The 21,432-nt window shown below is 48.7% G+C and overlaps 1 protein-coding gene across 6 annotated transcripts in view; it reads right to left on the bottom strand.

The window, feature by feature from the left end:
* The window catches only part of EXTL3 (exostosin like glycosyltransferase 3), a 161,470-nt gene that overhangs the window by 29,734 nt on the left and 110,304 nt on the right, over positions 1-21,432 (bottom strand). For all 6 annotated transcript variants that reach the window (XM_065055568.1, XM_065055569.1, XM_065055567.1 and 3 more), the window contains 2 exons: positions 11,573-11,689; positions 5,053-7,677 (listed from right to left, as the gene is read on the bottom strand). In XM_065055568.1, coding sequence (XP_064911640.1) covers positions 5,053-7,200 — 2,148 coding nt within the window. In that variant the 5' untranslated portion in view covers positions 7,201-7,677; positions 11,573-11,689. The remainder of the gene's footprint in view (positions 1-5,052; positions 7,678-11,572; positions 11,690-21,432) is intronic.

The raw sequence follows: 21,432 nt of genomic DNA, 5'->3' as shown, positions 1-21,432 counted from the left end.
AAGCTCTTTGTTTTCCACAAACGTTTTTCTCCTCTGGCAAGCAGAGATCGCTGCGCTGGCAACACAGTGTGGAGCCTTCATGGTGTGAAAGCAGCGGTTCCTCTCTCTGGCTGGCAAAACCTCGACTTCAAACAAGATACTTTCACCCTACACAACTGAGGACATGGGAAAAAAGTGTTAGAAATGCATCTTTGTGCAGCGTAAGAGACAGACTGACCCGAAGATGCTGGAGTTGGATGGCACAGGGTGCATACGACAGGCTGAGAATTCTATTTATTTGAGATCGTAAGCAAATCTAGGCTCATCCTAAGCTCAGTTTTCTCTTTCCTGGTCTCCTCCCGTGTCCAGGGAACGACCCACAGGCCAAGAAATGTGGGTAGCAGGGGAGATAAACTCCTGCTGAACGCACCGTTTGCTTCCCTGGCTCCGACTGCAGCTCCTGAGGGGCTTTAAGGCAGTTTCGGAATGGGAAATGGATAATTTAATTGCCGCATTAGAGGATCTGTGGCTGTTTTGAGTGCAAGCTGCTTCAGAGCTTAATCACCTCGCTGCTCTGGGCTTTGTGTTCTCCCCACCGAACCGAGGGCATGTGCAGCACCGGCAGCCTTCTGGAATATATATTAAATACATTAAAACAAACTCTTCAGGTAACTCTGGCTGTTCAAGCTCAACGCACGCTTTGACATTCCTAGCATTAAAACCTGAGCAGGAACAGAGAAATTAATCCCATCCCCTGCCCCAAGCCATGTCCTGCTCAGAGCTGCATGGAAGACGGACAGTGAATCAGCTCCAGAGGATCTAAAAGCTGCTAAAACCACGTGTTGGGTTTATTCAGCATCTGGACCGGGCTTTACACTGCAAGTTTGCCAAGGATTTGCAAGCAAGTGCCCTGTAGCAGCCCAAAAGCAGCAGCACATCAGCGCCGAGCACATGGCAACGCACAGCGGGATCGGAATCTAACTGGGTACATCTTATCACGGTTGGCGTGGGCTGGATGTGCGGTTCCCTGAGTGTTTTGTTTCATTTGTTTCCCTTCACGCTGATTCGGGCGGATGAAAACGCTGTCAAGGAATGGCAAAGCAAAGCAAAGAGCGAGGTTTCTCCTGTCGTCGCCTGTACACTATTTAGAAATCCCGGGCACGGAGATGCTGAAAAGGGAAGCTGAAGTCTCTATGCTGAGATCACGCCAGATCTTCTCCTTAATGACTCCCTTGTTATTCCACCACTGGAAATCTTCCCAAGATTAACGTGCGTCCGCGGGGAGCGCAGGAGCAGCGGCCAAGTGTCACCACCTCAGACTCCAGTGCCGTCTTTTCCGCCTGCTCAGAGCAGAGATTTCATCCAAATTCCTTTCCCCTTTTCTCCCTGGAAGGATGGAAATAGTGGCAGCACTGGCTGGTGAGGTGTGAGCTGTGCCGTGTCCAGGAGGGCTCTCCCCCCCACCGCAAGGAGCGGAGCTCAACTGCCGCCAGGTGGCCCAGGCAGTTTTAAAATGCAGGATCAAAGGTTGGTTGGGGTTGAAGGGACCTCTGGAGATCCCCCAGTCCAACCCAGCTGCTCACGCAGGGTCACAGAGCAGATCACACAGGTGGGTCCAGGGGGTTTGAATGTCTCAGAGCAGGAGACTCCACACCCGCTCTGGGCAGCCTGGGCCAGGCTCTGGCACCTCCCAGCAAACAAGTTTCTGCTCATGTTCACATGGAGCCTCCTGTGTTTCAGTCTGTGCCCGTTGCCCCTCACCCTGGCGTTGGGCACCACTGAACAGAGTCTGGTCCATCCTCTGACACCCACCCTGACATATTGATCCCATTGATCACATCCCTCTCAGCTTCTCTTCTCCAGCTCAACAGCCCCAGCTCTCTCAGTCTCCTCATCACAAAGATGCTCCAGACCCCTCAGCATCTTTGTGTCCCTCCGCTGGACTCTCTCCAGTAATTCCTTGTCCTTCTTCAACTGGGGAGCCCAGCACTGGACCCACAACTGCAGATGGGGCCTCCCCAGGGCAGAGCAGAGGGGGAGGAACAACCTCCCTCCACCTGCTGCTCACACTCTTCCTCATGCACCCCAGGTCCCATTGGCCTCTTGGCCACAGGGCACATTGGTGACTCACGGTCACCCTGTTGTCCCCAGAACTCCCAGGTCCTTCTCTGCAGAGCTGCTTTCCAGCAGCTCAACCCCAACCTGTGCTGGTGCCGGGGGTTGTTCCTCCCCAGGGGCAGGACCCTGGCGTTGGGCACCACTGAACAGAGTCTGGTCCATCCTCTGACACCCACCCTGACATATTGATCCATTGATCACATCCCTCTCAGCTTCTCTCCTCCAGCTCAACAGCCCCAGCTCTCTCAACCTTTCCTCTTAAGAAAGATGCTCCAGATTTTGAGTATCCTTGAGTAAACTGCAATTTTGCCAGACACCGCAGAGATATCTTGAAGGATGAATAAATGCTGCAGGGAAGAGCTCAGAAGTTAAGCAGCACTTGCAATGTCGCTGTTGGTCCTGGTGGAGTCCTGGTCTCCAGGTCCCAACGCAGCACTAGAGATACAAACCCTTGCAGAAAGCAAGTTTTTAAGCTTGCACAAACAAGACTTCCCATCTTTGTTTTTCTGCCACGACACTATTTAATACGAGATGGGAGCAATTTGTACAGCTCAACTCCAGCACAAAGGCACTTCAAATTAGAGGGTAACCTACCCACAACTGTTCCAGGGGCAGCCTTGAATGACTACACACACAGCTTCACGTTAAATTACATTTTCACCCAGTCACTTCAGGCTTGGTGCAGAGCCAGAATATTTGAACAAAGACTCCTGTGCACCTAAGGAACTTCACTGATTTTTTTAGTAAATTGTGCCATCACAAGAAATCTACATCTAAGTACAAGTTTTTTAAAAAATCAAATATATTCCATAGCCCTGTTTATCTCATTATCCATGAAAGATTCAAAGACCCAACACAGCTTCAAGCTTTGCTCCTGATTAACTCCAGCCCACCGGGGAAAAGAAACCACAGAACCTGCTTTGGAAAACCAAATCACAACCAGGGAGCGCAGTTTGCAAGTGAAGTTTGGAAGAACAGATCGCTGAACTAACTACCCGTGCAGCAAGGAGCCCGATGCTCCTTTGAGCACAAAGCTAAAGCCTAGTCCTAAGTCCCACAAAGGTGCTGCAAAGCTCTGTGCTTTGGGACTTAGGACAATTCTTTGCACTCCAAAGTTAGTGGGATGTATTTTTACATAGAGATGCAGCCCTGCTTCAAGATCTGAGAGAATTTGATAATCCCCGTCAACCCCATTTTTTTTCCATAAGGAAATTAAATTTACAGCTCTGTCGTTCCTTTCGCCATCGGCGGTCGTAAGGGTTTGTGTTTCTCGCCTCTCACCCTGGTGACCACATCCCACGGCTCAATCAGCGAAGCTCAAACGGAGCCTCAACCTCTGCTCCCCAGGTCCCTGCTGCCCTTTTCCACAGCGGCTCTTAGGATCTGTCACTGTTCGATGAACTCAGGTCAAGTTTTAGATCATTACCACACTAAACCACCCATACAGATGAATACTACAGACTCCCAATGTGGTTTAAATATGGACGTGGACTTAGCGACAAGCAGAGAAAATAAAAGGCATTAATGTCCATCAACAGAAACATATATTTCTTTCACAAATAACAGCATTAGCGACTCCAAGGGGAACAATCCCCACTCCTCAGCTCCGAAGGAATACACAGGTTTTCAGCAAAACACAATGTGAGGATTTTGCAGAACTCAGGCATTCAACAGGACTAACGCGAAAGATTATTTTGCAATTATCCAAGCAATTTTCTCTCCTCATTGTCCCTGGACCAGACGGGATTTTCAATGTGAGCAGAAGGATTTATTCATCACAATAATAATAAAACGAAATATTAAATCAATGAATCTCTTTGCGTGAAGCATAAAGCTCACATTGTTATTAAGCTTAGTAGCATCCTGTCACATAAACCACATGCAGCTTGTGTACTTAAGCACCATCTCCTTCTTTTCTTTTCCTCTTCCCTAATTTGTAAGACATTATCCTTCCATTTGTCCTCTAAACACGAAGGGATTCAGACAACAGCGCTGCTTTTTGTTAGTGGCTCTGTGCTCATGGGAGCACCTGGAGATTTACATTTAATATTGATTGCTAACAATGGCCAGTGCAGAAAGTTATGCTGGAATGACAGAGAAGTCCTAAAAGAAATAAATACATATGCAAGTAATAGTTTAGGGAGAATTAACTACAAGCAACAGTGCCAATACCAAGCAAGTAGCTGGGCATGAAAAGGAACACTGTCAGTTTTTGAAGGTGTGACTTAGTTTGGCTGGAAAAAAAGATGAACCCAATCTTACGCAAAACTCAATGGCAACCTTCGGAGCATGGAAGCTGTCACGGGCACATTTGCCTTCACTGGTTTTCCCCTGTTTTCTTCTCTCCCATCCTTCGCAACGTAAAGCAATAAATGGCTCCTAAGGCCCTTGCAGTGGATCCCTCTTTTGTTTTTATAAAAGATTTATTTTGTGAAGTGCAGAAACAGTCACTACTTAGGTATTTATAAGGTCCTCAAAGTGTGACACTTAAAGAGCCTGAGTAAGATTTTCCATCAGCAAGAATCTCCGGCTTTAAGCCTTGAGATCCATATTGGGCTCCTTAAAAACCATTACCACTTCATGGCACCTCTAACGATGCCATTATTTCATAACCGAATGGATCCTCCCGTGACAGCAAATCATTTTGTGTAAGCTCACAGGTCGCAGAGCGCAGGCTCGGAACGCCGGCCTCTCTTTAAAGGTGATGGAGAGGACCCGGCGTTCCTGGAGCACCAGCCACCGTATTCTCACGCAAACACCTAAAACGGGTCAGATGAGTCGCACCTGTCATCTCCCTGTTCTTCTTCACTGATAAAGCGTCCGGATCAGGTACAGACATCTACAGCCACGTGAGAGAAATGCTGTCCTAGGTGACTTAAGCTAAGCTGACGCGCTTGAATTTTAACGCACAAATCCCACCGGAAAGCAAGACCGAAGTAGCTACATCTTTCTTACCATGATTGGGACGCCAATGTCGGGCCACAAGAGATCCTCAGAGGGCAGCTTGGGAGAGTTCCACACTACCACAACCTTATTTAAGTACGGGAGACCATTGAGCCTTTCTAGGGAGTTCATCAACACTTCCTCCCGCTCGTAAGTCAACATCACTACTGTGAACTGCTCGCGGGGGACGTTGCCACCCAAAGCGGCCTGGAACTCCTTCCCAGAGCCGCCTGCTCCTCCACCAATTGGTCGAAATCCAGTCCCAGACCCCAAAAATTTCGCTTCTGATGGTAAAACAGGGTCAAAGGGAGTGTAGGGGAAGAGGTGGAAAGGCCCCGGAGCAGAATTCCAATTCCTGTAGATGTCCATTGCCGTGAGGGTGAAATTGCGGAGATATTTGGGAGATGCATAGGGTGGTTCTGTTTCCACAGGCCCCAGGTCCAGGTCACCGTTGTCTGCCATATTGGGGTCTGTACCAGCAGCTTTGCCAGACCGGTGGGGAATCTCCACAGCCGTTTCTTCCCGGATGGGAGCAGCCGGGATTTGGATTCGAGTCCTTATGATAGCTAAGACTGTGCTGAACACGTTGTCAGAGGTGGAGAAGTAGGTCTCCCACAAGAAGCGGCCTTGCCTCCTCATGGCAAGGAGATCGTTGTCAGAAATGCTTCTCAGAAGAAAGTGCACTTCTGTGATACGTGGCTTTGGTATGATTAAGGCTGCCTCGTTCCACCGGATCACATCGTGGTAGGGTAGTTGAACTTGCTCTCCGAGAACTACCGGGATGGCTCCGACTTCCAGAGCCTCAAACAGTCTCATGGCACACCCGGCGGAGATCACCAAATGGGTGTCTCCTGGGGTGATTATCAGTGCAAAAGTAGATAGCTTCAGTAGCTCTAGTCTGTCATCCCTTTCTCCACACAGAGCCCACTCAGTGGGCAGACTCGCCTTAGGCTGGTTCTTACAGGTGAACTCCACCAAAACAAAGTCCAGCTTGCTGTCCTGAACGGCCTTCAAGGTGGTGATGATCCGATCGTCGTAGTCGGCTGGGGCGTTGCCTTCTATCTCCTCTTCGAAAGAGCGAACCTCTTGCAAGCTCGATCTGAGAGACTCGATCTTCTCCCCCTGGAAACTAAAGAGATATTTACGCTTGACCGGCACCTGGGGCGGGATTTCTAGGAAATTGGGTTCAGACATAGCGTGGACCAGAGGTGATACCACGATATCGAACCCCGGTCGATACTGCACATCGTAAAAGGTGGACTGGGCGATCATGGCGCGCCCCGTGCTGATGTTGTAAATGAAGTTCTGAGTTTCCGATTTCCTTGACAAATTGATGATGAGATGGTTATGTCCATCAGTCCTCCAATACGGCAAAGAGTGCAACTGTTGCTCTAGTTCAGTAGGTTTTGGCATTACGGGCTCTTGCATTTCCCCCACTAAAATTATATACACACAAGCAATATTTGCATTTTCAGTAACATAAACATTAGTTCTGACAGTCGCCTCGAAGGCTTGTTTAATTAAAGGGTCTAAGGAACTACCAAAAGGGTAATCGTCACTGTTGTAGACATAGACTGGAAAGCCCGATGTCAACGGGCAGCGTGAGTAGTCAAAGCAGTTGTGTAGCCTGCAGTTCCGATTGGATTTTGGCAGGGGGAAGGTGACATCGTCTTTGTCTGGCAGCAGCCGGATGGGCAAGGAGAGCTTGGGCTGGTTCTGAGCCATCAGCTCTTTGTAGGAATGCTCGGTCTGGCTGATGACGTTCTTCAGCTGCAGCAGATCCTGCTTGGCATTTTCGATGCTCTTCTTGCAGGCCTCGATCTTCAGGTTGAGCTTGGCGATCTCGCTGTTGAGCTCCTGCCGCTTGGCCTCCAGCTGCAGCAGCTCCTCGCTGACCGACTCGCGGATGCGGCACAGGTCCTGCACGTGCTTCACCTCGCACAGCTCGTTGCCGGTCCGAGGGCCAAAGATGCGCTTGCCGGCATCGTCCGCGTCATCGATGGTCGTTAGGTAGTAGTGGGCGATGAGGGGAAAGAAGACGAGGATGATGAAGAGGGTGAAACTAAGCCAGGTGAGCCGGATCCGACTGGACCACCTCAACACCCACGGCTGGCCTCCGTTCCCCACTCCCCCATTCCGCAACATCGTATATCCAGTCATGAGTTCCAAAGTCGCTGCGCACCCAATCACGTTGGATCAGTAGCCATAACCAAAAGAGTTTTTATAGCGAGTCTCTCAAAAAAAACTATTATTGTGCCTGCTTAACAAGAAGCCAATAGAAGGGGAATTTCATCTTCTTCTTGTGCTGATGGCTTTTCCACAGTCGTTTTGCTGCAGGCGCAACTTTTGATCCCGTTAGACTCAATCATTGACCTCCTCACCCACCTCCAGCCCAACCCTGGTCTGCGGGCAAGCGTTGCTGGAAGTGTCACAGCGTTGTCATGGTGATTCAGAGTCTCAACCGGCAGAAGAAAAACACAACGGGATGAAGCCAAACTCTACCGCTGCTCTCAACATCCTGCATTACCATCCGATGAATATGCAGAGGCAGCAGCCGTCGTGGAGAAGGAGCCAGAAGAGACTCGTACAAATGTCAGTCTCGCTCATCGCTGCAGCGCGGCTGATGCTCTGCCAGTCCTACAAGAGAATAATTGTATATTCAGACAACGCAAACAAAACGACTCCTTAGTGACCCTAAGACATTGCTAGTTTTTAAAAACAACTATCCTCTCTGCAAACGAGCAACCTTTGTACACGTCTGACACCTCTGGGGTTAATACCAGTAAACCTGGGAAAGCGATGGGATTCATTAGATGCGGACACACGGTTTTCTCCAGGCACTTTGCTTTTCGTTAGGGCTCCACGCTTCAGTGGCCAAACCAGAAAAATGCCAGCCCCTGGTTCCTTAGTTCTGCCACCGTCTTGGTGGGTAACTTTGCAGAAGCGGCTCAACATCTGCAAGCTCCTGTCTCCACGTGTACAAAACGGTGATAGTGATGTACAGCCGCCCTGTCCACCCACCTTTTAATGGCACGTTGTGACCCTGGGCCACAGCGGTGCTGTGAATTTGTGCTGCGTAACCGAGTGTAATCACTATTGTTCTGGTTGAGTGAGTAGAGCTGATGAAGAATTTTTAGATGAAGTGTTTTGCTTTCATTTCCTGCTGGAAAAAATGGATTCATTGCAAGAGAAAGTTTAAAAGGGAACATACTCGTCTTGGTTACGATCACCTCTGCCGCCTGGCTGCATATGAGAATTTCTGGTCAAAACTGGAGAAGTCTACACTGTACATCAAAAGCAAAGATGCCGAAGTTGGGATTTGTTGGGTACCACAGCACCCAAGCGGTATCAGCTGGCTTAGATGTGCGTTTTTGCTTGGAAAGCTCTGCTACGGCACTGAACACCCACCTAGAATGGGCATAAAAATCCAGGACATGGCAAATTCAGCTCCGAGTCTTTGGTTTATGACAAAAGATTTAAACCTAAACTGAGATTTAAACTCTCCCTTCCCTTTCATCGGCATCCTCTGAGGTGCTAATGCTTCTGGGCTATTCTTTCATATATTGGACTTCCCACATCACTGATGAATATAGTGCTGGGCTTAGCATCAACTCTTGCACAGCCTCAAGAGAAGCTTATTCATTTCTGCTTCAATTTTTAATTAGAGGAAAGTCATCTACACTGGTGACGGTCATTTTTCACTAAATCTATTTAATACTCCTTTCATCTACTCATCAAGAATTAGGAGAAAGAAGGCAAGGAAGCAAATCTCAGCTAAAACAGAGAGCTGGAAAAGGGCCAAAGCAAAACGGGAGTTCACCTTAAAGGAGCAGAGACAAGTCAGGAGTAATTTTCAGTGTAGCACCCAAGTGCGTGTCAGCAAAAATAAATGGAAGATTCGATTTTAACCAGGAAAAAACATACTGAAAGGGGAAATAAGTGGAGTAATAACACATAATTCTTAGGCCTGTTTTGTTACCAGGCCATTTGTTTTCTGTCACTTCATGGAATCATAGAATCACAGGATGGTTTGGGTTGAAGGGACCTTCAAAGCTCCCCCAGTTTCCCCTGCCATGAGCAGGGACATCTGCACCAGCTCAGGTTGCTCAGAGCCCCGTCCAGCCTGGCCTGGGATGTCTCCAGGGATGGTTCATCCACCACCTCTCTGGCCAACCTGGGCCAGGCTCTCACCACCCTCAGGGCCAACAATTTCTTCCTCATGTCTGGCCTGAATCTCCCTCCTTTAGTTTAAAACCATCACCCCTTCTCCTATCACAACAGGCCCTGCTCAAAAGTCTGTCCCCATCTTTCTCATTGGCCCCTTCAATTAAATGAGAACCCCCCCAAACCTGACCCACAACTGGGAGTTACACAGCCGTACAGATGCTTAAAATTAAGGCAGATTTAAAATTCATAACGTTGTCTGGCAAACAGCACTGGTGTAAATCTCTGAAAGCCGGGTGGATAAAAGGGCTAAAAAGTCAGGAAAAGGCTAAATCAGCTTTCTTAGACCTTGGCAGCACAGTGGCTGCGGGCAGATGGGGGCGGCTTCGGTTCTGCTGGCAGGACTTTTTATTAATAATTCTCTTCTCTCCACACCAACTTGCATTTGCGTGGGCTGGGAGAGAGGCTGACGAGGAATGTAAATCTTTCCTTTTTTAAGCTCTCCCCAGGAAATCAATCTCACGCTGTCACCTTGTGCGTGCACCAGTTGGTCAGTTTTGAACCTGGTCACAGAGGGGCTGCAAAGATCCTGGAATTGCTGTGAGTCTTCTGCAAACAGCCGGCCAGGAGATGAGAGCTGCCTTAATTATCCTTCTCCTGAGGGACTTGTCAAAGCACACACTCACTCAAACATCAGTGAATGCAAAAAACAGCTTAACTTCAAGGCACATGTGGGAAAATAAGCTCTGGGTTTGTTTTGTTTGGGTAAGTGCAGTCAGACCCTGCAGGGATCATAAATGTGGCCAAGAGGTGTGTGGACACTCGGCTTCAGACCAGCCAGGGAAAAGTGCAGCCCCACGGGTAGTAAAGGCAGTTCCAAGGGTTATCAGCTGAGACTGCACCTAAATCTTGTGCCTTTGTAGTCGCTTTGCGCATTTACGAGCCCCAAACAGTAATGAAATGGCAAACTGGACTCGCTAAAATGGCAACTGGGGTCCTTGAGAAGCTAAACTGCCCCACACACGATCCTCTGCACCTGTTCTGCCACCTAATCCTTCCAGTGGCTCCTCTGGCCCTTCCATCCAGTCGACAGAGAACAAACTTTATCCTCCTGACCTAAAACTGTGGGCTGCGAATTAAAAACCAATCCGTACGCTCAGAAAGCTGAAGCTGACAAATGGACTTTGCTGCTAACTTGGGCAAGACCACACGGGAAAGAGCAGAGCAGGCTGCAGAGGGATTTAAAATGCAACACGCGTGGCTTGGGATCAGTTAAAAAGTATTGACTGTCAGTATGAAATATGTGCTGGCGATAAAGCTGGCACTTCAGACACCTCTCAGACTCTTCTTCATTACTAAGACTTTATTCCTCATCAACTCGATAGAGCCTGAGGTTGTAACACATTGTTATTAGAACTTCAAGAAAAAAAAGTAAAAACCCAACGTGTGGTTTTACTAAGAGAGACTTCAGTGTTGTATTTAAAGCAATAAGCAGCCTTGGGGAAAAACGCTGCGATCTCCACAGTTCTCCAAAAGAAATTTGGGAGGGGGAGATAGGACTTTCTAGTCCTTTAAACTGATTGAGCCCCACACCGAGAAACTCTTGTTGATGTTACAACACAACATTACTGCCTGATAGACCTAATTACACACACACAGAGGGGAAAAAAAGAGGCAGGAAGAGCCCTTGGGAAATCAGCAGCTCGCTAATTACCAGAGCCTCTTCCCAAACGCCAACCTCACCGACTTCTCGGTTCGCACGCTGCCGTTCCTGCTCCCGCGGGGCTGCGAGAATGAATTGCTGGGTTGTCCCGGCTCGGTTCAAATCCCGAGCTGTGCCCCCAGCTTTCCTCCCTGTGCCCATGAAATCATGGGAATACCTGAGGTTCTCCCTCATTCTGCATTTCTAGAAGGAAGAGCCAGGCTGGTCTGACCTGTGGATGCTCGTGGAGTCACCGCTCTGCAAATGCTCAGTCACTGAGGTCCTTCTGCAAATACCTCAGCACACCTATTCCTCCCTGCTTACACCTCCTTTTGCCCATCTCCCTATAAAATCAAGGCAATATTGTTTCTATCTCAGCATATTTGTGAACAGAGCCTGGCAATTTTAAACTTAGAATCCACCAGAGCTTAGCACAGCAATAAATAAGCATTAGGCAGAAGGCGGTGACACAGACTGCACTGAATTTTCCAGGAGGAAAATCCACAGAGATCCTGCATGCGCTACATTAGAGCTCCCAAACTCACTCTGGATGCTCCCACACTTGTCCTTATTCTTTTTCCTCATTAAACAATGGGTCTGCAGAGTTATGGCTGTTGTGTTACCCCACAAAATTCCTGCTGCGCCAGAACGAAACACCATACCCACCTCAGTCCCTCCTGATGAACAGCAAAGGATGGCAGGGAGTGCGTTAGCGGCTCCTGTGCTTTGTCTGTCCGGTCTTGAATAGACGGTTTCTATTGCCAAGTCTTTTCTTCACCAGCACTAGAAAAAAAATCAAAGAAAAAAAAGATCATTATTTATTCATTTTTTTTTAAAGGAGAAGCAGAAAATTTTGCTCAAAAAAGGAAAATACAGCAAAATACAGAATAGAGTTTCAGGTGAAATGGGAAAGAAATGAACACAGAACAGCCCTTCAGCGATGATAACTTTCTACTTCCTAATGCTCTCAAAGAAAAGGATTACACCCCAAATCTCTGATCGCTTCGGGAACAGGAGCATTTGGAGGATTTTCCTTCTGCAGTTGAACGAGGAGAATAAATCTATCAGGTGCGTGCTTTAAGGTACGTTTGAGAGCAGATGGAAAATTCGCTCTGAAATGCTTCACATGCTACAGCCTCAGGGATCATCACGAGGGATTTGTACCATGTCGAGAGCTCAGAGGTACAGGCAGATTCTCCCGGGCGAAGATCAACACTGCTACATGCACCGGTGGTAAAAGGGCTTGTAATCTGTAAATTCCGGGGATAAACTGTATCCCCAGCTTTACGAAGAATTTCTCTAAACTAAGGAGCGTTCACCGCATTTGCAGCTCCACAAAAAGCCAAACCTGCTCCCCATCTGCAGCTGCACATGTCGGGTAACGGGGTCCCGGACGAGCCCTCTGAGAAAGGCCCTTCATGTGCTCGGTCCACTAAAGTCTTTTAGAAAACCACGTGTGCTGGTGATATTAGGGGAAGCATCACGTACATTCATCCTGATCTTCTGCTCTTAGAGGTTCCTTGCTTATCTTGCAAGTAGATATAATTCTGACACTGGTTTTACACCATACTTGCTACCTTCTCTCCAGCCTGGTGTCCTCCTGCCCTGACCAGTGCTCCCAGTACAGCATCATTTCACCCTACAGTCTTCACAAACGCATCTCCTGCAATTCAGAAATCCTTGGAGGGAGAAGAAAAAGACACACTGCCTGTGCAAATTAGCCCAATGGCTCACACTGATGGGGCACCAGCCCACAACCCACATTCCCACCTTGGAGCTGCTCAGTGCCAGGACCTTTAGGCTCTCCAGGCATGAAACAGATCAATAACACTGCTGCAACTGCCAAAAGGATCGTTATAATCAGCACAAACCCTTTAAAATGGAAGAAGATAGACTGAGATGAGATATAAGGAGGAAATTCTTCCCCACAAGGGTGGTGAGGCACTGGAACAGAGAAGCTATGGATGCCCCATCCCTGGAATTGTTCAGGTTCAGGCTGGACGGGGCTCTGAGCAACCTGGGCTGGGTGAAGGTGTCCCTGCTCATGGCAGGGGGTTGGAACGAAATGATCTTTGAAGTGTCTTCTAACTCAAACCACTCTATGATTCTGTTCCACGGCTGTGGAGCCCCAGCAGGCAAGGTCAGGATCAGACCTTTCTCAGAAGCAATCCCCTGTTCTGAAGTTCCACGGCAAGAAAACCCAGAAGCAGCAGCACCAGCTGATAAACCCCAACAGGCAAGTCCTCAAGAAACATCAGTTTGTACTTCTGCCAGTGTTTTTGGGAGCTTATGACAGGTGAAGAGAGGACTCGATACGCAGAAGAGATGGTAGAGTTAACTATTCCAAGTGTGGAGGTAAAATGGAGTGCTGCTCCCTCTTGGGAGGGAAAAGAGATTCAAACCTCATCTGCACAATGTCCAGGTTCAGAGGCCCCCAGAGGTCATTTCCAACCTAAATGATTGTACAATTCTGTGTTTGGGCTCTTAGGTGGCAATAATTGAGAAATGCGAGCAGAAACCCCGAGTCAGGATGTCCTGGGTCTGTCCCCAGCTCTAACATTCATTTATTCAGATGAAATTCCTAGACAGCAAAACCGTGTCTGGTTTTCAGAGAGGTGCGGACACACAATTTGTGCAAGGTCACCCCAGAACCTGCACCAGCTTGGGGTTCACTCCACATCTCACTGTCCTGTCTGCAAGATCGTCCGTCTTCCCAGTCTGCCTTTTTCTAGCGGATTCCTTCTCTGGTGTCTTCTTGCTTATTGCATAACGCATTGTCAAATCTACTTTACATACAGAGCTTTTAGCTCTTAAATGTATTATTTAGTGTTGTTTCCTGATAATAAACCAGCCCAATTGTTTTATTTATTCTTCCACAAGCACTTCTCCGCACAAACACCCAGCTTACCAGTGAATCCCTTTACATTCTGTGGTGTGAAAGAGCGAAGCAGTCGGGATGCAAAGTTCACCCCCTTCCAAATCTTGGAGCAAGGGACCACAGGGCAGCATTTTACAAGAAACCTGGTAAATCAGCACAAGCACACAGCAGCTGATGTTGTCCTCCTCGTCACACTCCCGTTTATAAGGAGTTTTTGGAACATGGGAAGCAAACCGAGGAAGCAGGCGCTTTGCTCCACCGTGTGCGGCGGCACAAGCTACTCAAGGAGTAGGCGGGTGGCTGATCTTTCGTTCACCGCTAAAAGGGATGAGTCAGGTGTGGGAGGAGGGGAAGGTTGTTTTTGCTTTTACCTTGAAGCAATTAATGACCAAGAACTGTCTTGAGGTAAAACCACAGACCCAGGCGCTTTACGTGGTACGAGAGAAGCTGGCAAAGGTCAGCTCCAGGCAGGAGGAGAGGGCTGGCTTTCCAAACGCTGACTTGGGGAGGCTGCTCCAGTCCTTGGCGTTTCTTTGTGGTTTTCAGCCCTAGATAGCTCAGGCACATTATTTTCCCAAAGGCAAAAATACAAACCTCTCTCATCTCCCTAAAACACCATCGTGACCATTTCCTCAGCAGCAAGTAAGCACGTGGTAGAATTCAGGCTACTGTTCTCTGCGAGATGCTTCAGGTCATAATAAAGCACAAATTTACAACTTTCTTTGTGCTGGATAAGTTTCCTGAACAGCAGAGAAACACACACAATATTTAACAGCATCTCACTTAGCAGGGTGGGTCACTATGGAAAATAATGTGTCTTTATGGGTGTTCTGGAAAGTTTGCAGCGAATAAGGCGGTTCTGGAGACTGAGCATCTCCATTGAGGGGCCTCCATGAAGCATGAAACCATACAGGTGGCTTCTCAGGGACATCAGCAGGCAGGGGACAGGTCAGCAGCCAGTCGCCGGGAGGTTTCCATCCATGGAAAGCCTAAAGAAACCGGGGAACCCCAGCTGCTACATCCCAGCAATGTGCAGTGACATTAGGTTTGTCAGCACTACGCAGCCAAATTAACGTACCTTTCCTCCTCGTTTAGCTCTTCCACCCGCTCCCCATTCATATCCGTGTCTAACATCAGCTTTTCACCTCCTCTCGGAAAAGCCTTTGATGCGGGGGGCGGGCAGCCGCATGTCATCTCATTAGCAAGCGACGGCCTTCTGCGCTTTTTGGAGATGGCTTCATCACCACGCCGAGCGGGGGCCGCTCCGTCTCAGACAGCCCAATCGATCACACCAAATAACTAAATTACCTGACACGCCGTAATCGCCCATATTTATATAACAGGCGAGTTCTTATCCGACACAGTTCATTACGAAGCGAGTTAGAAATTCAGATGCATAAACACAACTATTGCCAGGGCTCTGGACAAGCTCTAAAGAGCATCCTACGGGCCAAAGTCCCTCTCTTATTACCAGACATGAGTCACAACAGTCCCAGTTAAGCGAGGGACATTAAATGCTGCTGTGCGACACAGTAGGAACGCAGTGGCTTGATCAATCTGCATCTTCACCATCTGCAGAAGTTTTAGGAGAAAGATGTCACCGTGCCACGCACCATCATGTCATCATCTCTGCTGGGCTCATATACAAGCTGTCCCCCCTTAACCGTGACAGCATCCAAGACCCATGACTACGGCTATACTGGTAGCACTTCTGCATGGGCAGGCTTTGGACCAGGCATATTTATGAAGATTTGGCCACATACAGGACTAGAAATGCACTTTGCACAGAGATGGAATCACAATAACTGCTTCTGGAGAAAACACACCTCCAACAAAACCCGGGTCATGAGGCAAAAACATACCTAAGGATATTCTGCCTTTTCTAGCCTCTGAGAAAGGTTCATGATTGTCCTGCTCCCTCCTTGCCCGCCACACAAACAGTCACAGCTTTACTGGTCCTTCTGGGTTGCACCACACGATGTTTTCCTCTTATTTCTTTCTTGACTTCTCCAGGAGTAAATTTCACTCCTCAAACCAACACCACATCTTACTAAACCTTTTCTAAAGACCTGGCTCAGTGGTGGAACAAGCTGTGGTGAACACGTACATGTGGCGTTCTCACCCCCATCTGTTTAACCTCCCCAGGGCACGGCCTAGAGAAGATCAGGTTTGTGACCACCTGAGGGATCTGGACATACGTAAGTCCATGGGACATAAGATGCACCCCAGAGTCCTGAGGGAACTGGCTGATGTAGTTGCCAAGCCACTCTCCATGATGTTTGAGAAGTCCTGGCAGTGACTTCATCAGTGGACAAAGGAAGGGCTACGGATGTCGTCTACCTGGACGTCTGTAAGGCCAGTGACATGGTCCCCCACAACATCCTGCCCTCTAAATTGGAGAGAAGTGGGTTTGATGGGTGAACTGCTCAGTGAACGAGGAACAGGTTGGATGGTTGCACCCAGAGAGTAGCGGTCAATAGCACAATGTCTGGATGGACACCAGTAACAAGTGGTGTCCCTCAGAGGTCCATACTGGGACCAGCACTGCTCAATACCTTCATCAATGACATCGACAGTGGGATTGAGTGCACCCTCAGCAAGTCTGCAGGTGACACCAAGCTGAGTGGTGCAGGTGACACACCTGAGGGACGGGATCCACCCAGAGGAACCTGCACAAGCTGGAGCAGTGGGGCCACGTGAACATCATGAGGTTCAACAAGGCCAAGGGCAAGGTCCTGCACCTGGGTCGGGGCAACCCCGGTATCGGTCCAGGCTGGGGATGCAGGGATGGGGAGCAGCCGCAGGAGAAGAACTTGGGGTGCTGGGCTGAGAGATTGGCCATGACCCGGCTATGCGCGCTGGCAGCCCAGAAACCACCCATGTCCTGGGCTGCACCCCCAGCCCCGTGAGCCGCAGGTTTGGGGGGGATCCTGCCCCTCTGTTCCGTTCTGGTGAGACCCCCTGCAGTGCTGGTCCAGCTCTGGGTCCTCAGCACAGGACACACATGGAGCTGCTGGAGAGGGGCCAGAGGAGCCCCAGAAATGACCCGAGGCTGGAACAGCTCTGCTGGGGACAGGCTGAGAGAGTTGGGGTGTTCAGCTGGAGAAGAGAAGATCTGGGAGACCCTTTCCAGACTTGAAAGGGGCCAATGAGAAAGATGGGGGCAGACTTTTGAGCAGGGCCTGATGCGATAGGACAAGGGGTGGTGGTTTTAAACTAAGAAGGGAGATTCAGGCCAGACATAAGGAAGAATCTTCTACAAGAGGGTGGTGAGAGCCTGACCCAGGTTGGCCAGAGAGGTGGTGGATGAACCATCCCTGGAGACATCCCAGGCCAGGCTGGACGGGGCTCTGAGCACCCTGAGCTGGTGCAGATGTCCCTGCTCATGGCAGGGGGGAACTGGGGGAGCTTTGAATGTCCCTTTTCCACCCAAACTATTCTGTGACTCTGTAATTCTCTCCTTAAAACACTCTGAGAACACCATTACGTGTATCTACAGATCTCCCTCCTGCACAAGTCACCCACATGCTGGCAGAAGCGATACAGTCTGTACCATCCTTGGTGTAAAAACACTGGTGGTGTAAGTGCTGTGCCAGAGAAAGTCCCCACCTGAAAACAAGAGGCGCCACTGGGACGGACCTTTCAGGCAAGATCTCTATCAGCTAAAGCAACGTTATGACGGCTGAAATAAAGAAATCAAAACTAATTACCACAGACTTTCAAAGCAAAGAGGTGACTCAAGCTGGCCTAACAAAGCAGATGTTTGCAGTTCAGAGAATGAAAGGCTGCGCAGGACACTTGCACTGTACAGGTTCAGACACGCAGATGTGGCAGCAGCAAAACACAACACTTCAAAATACACAGAAAGAATGAAACACGGTGCCTGAAGCTCGTGGGTGTGCTTAACGAAGTTATTAGGCAGAAGAGTGTATGATAGAAGATAAGCACTAGCAGAATGCGCGATAATTGAATGTCTACAAAGCGAAGTCACTGCTCGGATTGGAAATGCTGGATAATTCGATACACGGTGTGTGCTGTTCTGTCACTGGGGCTTCGCTTGCAAGGTATTGTAAAGAAACAGAAATGACAACCCCAGTCTCAGGCTGTGTGGCCACAGGAGACTAAAACCAGCCAGTCCCTGGGAAAGGCAGATTGGGAGACACCAAACTCCACTCAGCACGTGTGTCCGGCACAGAGACCGCTCCTGTCCTAACGGGGAGGGAGAAAAACATACAGAAAACACGGGGGGACAGATGGAGTAATCCAGGACTAGTTAGGAAAGGCAAAATTACACCGTTCTGTTTACCAAAGGCTTAAGAGTGAGGTCAGGGAAAGAGGGATCAAAGGAACTTGGCCAAAGCTGGACGTGAAGGAAGGACTTAACTTCTCACCTGTATAAGGTAGCCTCAATCACCGAGCAAGATGAGATGGGTTTTGGAAAGGCACAGGTTATAACAGTTAAGCTAAGGGTTGGACTGAGTCAGCCTAGAAATAAATTGATGAATTAAATATACCCACTCGCTAACTTTTAATAATAATTATTTTTATAATAATATTAATAATCATAGAATGCCCTGAATTGGAAGTGACCCACAAGGATCATCAAGTCCAACTCCTAATAATATTTTAATGTTTTAAATAATTCCTTTTAGCATTTCTTAATATCTGAAACTTAACGAGAAAAAAACTCACCAAAACCGTTAATAACAAAACTCCTTAGTCTTATAAAATTCCTGTCATATTTACAATTTCCATATTATTTTGTTTGGACTCTTCTGGTTTTGGATGCACCTGGGGCTCAAGAGACACCAGGAACCCACGATACTCCACGAACCATGACTGTTATCCCATACTGACACCTTTTTTTGCACTCTCACATGTTACACAGCTGTTACACAATCAGGCAGAAAGGGACCTGAGGGTACTAATTGAGAGGAAGCTCAACATGACCCAACAGTGTGCCCAGGTGGCCAAGAAGGCCAATGGTGTCCTGTCCTGTATCCAAACCAGCGTGGTCAGCAGGACCAGGGCAGTGATCCTTCCCCTGTGCTCTGCATTGGGGAGGCCACACCTGGAGTGTTGTGTTCAGTTCTGGGCCCCTCAGCTCAGGAAAGAGATTGAAGTGCTGGAGCGGGTCCAGAGAAGAGCAACACGACTGGGGAAGGGACCTGAACACAAGCCCTATGGGGAGAGGCTGAGGGAGCTGGGCTTGTTTAGTCTGGAGAAGAGGAGGCTTAGAGCTGAGCTCAGCACTCTCTAGAACTACCTGAAGGGCAGTTCTAGCCAGGTGGGGATTGGGCTCTTCTCCCAGGCATCAGCAATAGGACAAGGGGCCATGGGCTTCAACTCTGCCAGGGGAAATTGAGGCTGGCTATTAGAAAGCAATTCTGTGCAGAGAGAGTGGTCAGGCATTGGAATGGCTGCCCAGGGAGGTGCTGGACTCAGCGGCCCTGGAGGTTTTTCAACTGAGATTGGACATGGCACTTAGTGCCATGATCTAGTCAATGGACTGGAGTTGGACCAAGGGTTGGACTGGATGGTCTCTGAGGTCTTTTCCAACCCAGTCCATTCTGTGATTCTGTATTTCTTACCGAACCGCCACTTCACGCCTCCATGGTGGCCACTGTTGTGGAATACACTTTGGGATCCTTCAAAGTAAAAGGTAATTCTGCCAAGTCTCAGGGTTGGGAACTTGGGGATATGAGGAAGAGTACGGCAGGACTGTTCAATGGATGCAAACTTAATGAGCAAACCCAGCACTTCTTTTGACCTGAAAAATTACTTTTTAGGTTAAAAAAGAGGTCTTAAAATAAAAAAAGCAGGATGAAACGCTTCAACCAATGGCGCTGCCGCATGGAGCCTGTTCCTCAGCATCCCGGAGCAGATGTGCTGCTCAAAACGTCTTTGTCTATTAAAACTGTGTCAGCTTCAGAGACTCTAAAACTCCCTGTGGCATAAACAGAATTTCTAATGAACAGCTGCAGGATCCAGGAGTCGCTGCGCAAAACGCAGCTGCCAAGATCATTTGCTTCGCCCCTTTCTCACCACTTCGCTGCCCGAATCTCACCTTCCCCTGGGGTCTCTCCTGTCCCACTCTCCCACCACCCCACTGTGTCTTCTGCACCCTCCGCAGATGAGCATCGTCAACCCATTGGTTTAATTCATCCATCTCCTTCACACATCCCTGTGACCCACCTTCATCCTCCTTCTTCGCAGAAAAGTCAGCTAGAAACCAGTAATCTGAGGGCAGATCCCTGCACCGGTTTCCTCTATTGACATTTATTATTTCCAAAGCCTGCGAGCATCTCTCATCTCCTTAGACCACATCTTACTGTGCCCCAACATCTCCTGGTCCAACAGAGCCCTGGAGCGCTCTCCTGCCTCTTCAAAGCTTCGCTGCCGTTTTGCCTCCTCGCACCGAGAAGGGAGGAATAAAGAGGAAAAACATTATCGCGCCAAACCCTGTAATTCCGCCGAACACGAGAAATCCTCAGGGAAGGATTCAGCCTGAGTAAATTGAAACCCACTAATAGAGCTTTTAGCGTCGGCACTGCCTGCCAGGCCAAGGCACCAAAGCGTGACTGTGAGTTGTCTTTTGGCTCTTTTGTTGTTTTCTCTTCCCTTAAATCCTCTGTCTCTGAAACCAAAAACCTGTCCAGCGTGCGGCCTGGTCTGAGGGCGCTTCCCAGCTGCTCTCCCGAGCCTCATGGTGTCCTGCTCGCTCGCTGGAAAAAACAGCTGGAATGGTTATTGTTAATAATGGCCCCTGTGATGCTCAGAACTGAACATAGCCCCACCAGGTACTTCTGGGAACAACGGCATAAATGAAGTCTGAATTCTTACTGTTTGATGCCTTTAATGTTCTTCGGGGCTCTCCGGTAGCTCATAAACACCCTCACTTTCCTATTTTCAGGACATTTATAGGGAGTTAATCCTTTGGTGAGCTCTATCCTTCTAATTTCAGTGAAAACAGCTGACGAGTTCAAAAGTCATTGGAACAGTAACCAGATAAGACTGGATGCCAAAGTCCCATTTTATTAGAACACTCTAACAACATTAAAGAGCGTGTAATGCTCAGCAGTAGTGTCTTTTTAAAGAAACCCTTATTAACTGGTATCGAACAGGCGGGCCAGCTAAATACCTTGTGGCTTTGAGGCAATCTGCCTGATGTAATCATGTAGCGTCCAAAAGCTTTAGCGACGAGTGGCGAGACTGGTTTTAGCGCTGAGCAGCTTAAACCAGCCAAGTTTTTGCAAAGTTAATGGCTTAACAGCTTCCCTGGATCGGCAGCCGGACGGATCTTCACAGCTGGCAGGGCTTCCAACAGTTAACGTTCCCTGACAAAATCCAATTCCCAGAGAAACGGTGTGCTTTGGATGTTGTGGATACCCTGTGCACGTCGGAGATCACCCAAATCATCCTCACCACACGCTGTCCCACCTGCCCCTTCACAGCAGAAGGTGAAGAGAATCCAAATATTAGCAGAACGGGTACATTTGGGAAGGCTGAAAGTACTTTGGCCTGGATAGAGCAGACTTAAAAATACTCCAGGCAGAAATCTCCAATGCACAACAGCTATTTTTGCTGGGGAAGTGCGGTCAAACGTCCTCAGAGCAGCTCAGGAACAGGCAGGGGGACACTCTGCCAG

Source organism: Columba livia, chromosome 3 (genome assembly GCF_036013475.1).
Source record: "Columba livia isolate bColLiv1 breed racing homer chromosome 3, bColLiv1.pat.W.v2, whole genome shotgun sequence".
NCBI classification, from domain to species: domain Eukaryota; kingdom Metazoa; phylum Chordata; class Aves; order Columbiformes; family Columbidae; genus Columba; species Columba livia.
Note: the sequence above shows the minus strand (reverse complement) of the source record. Positions and strands in the feature narration are given on the sequence as shown.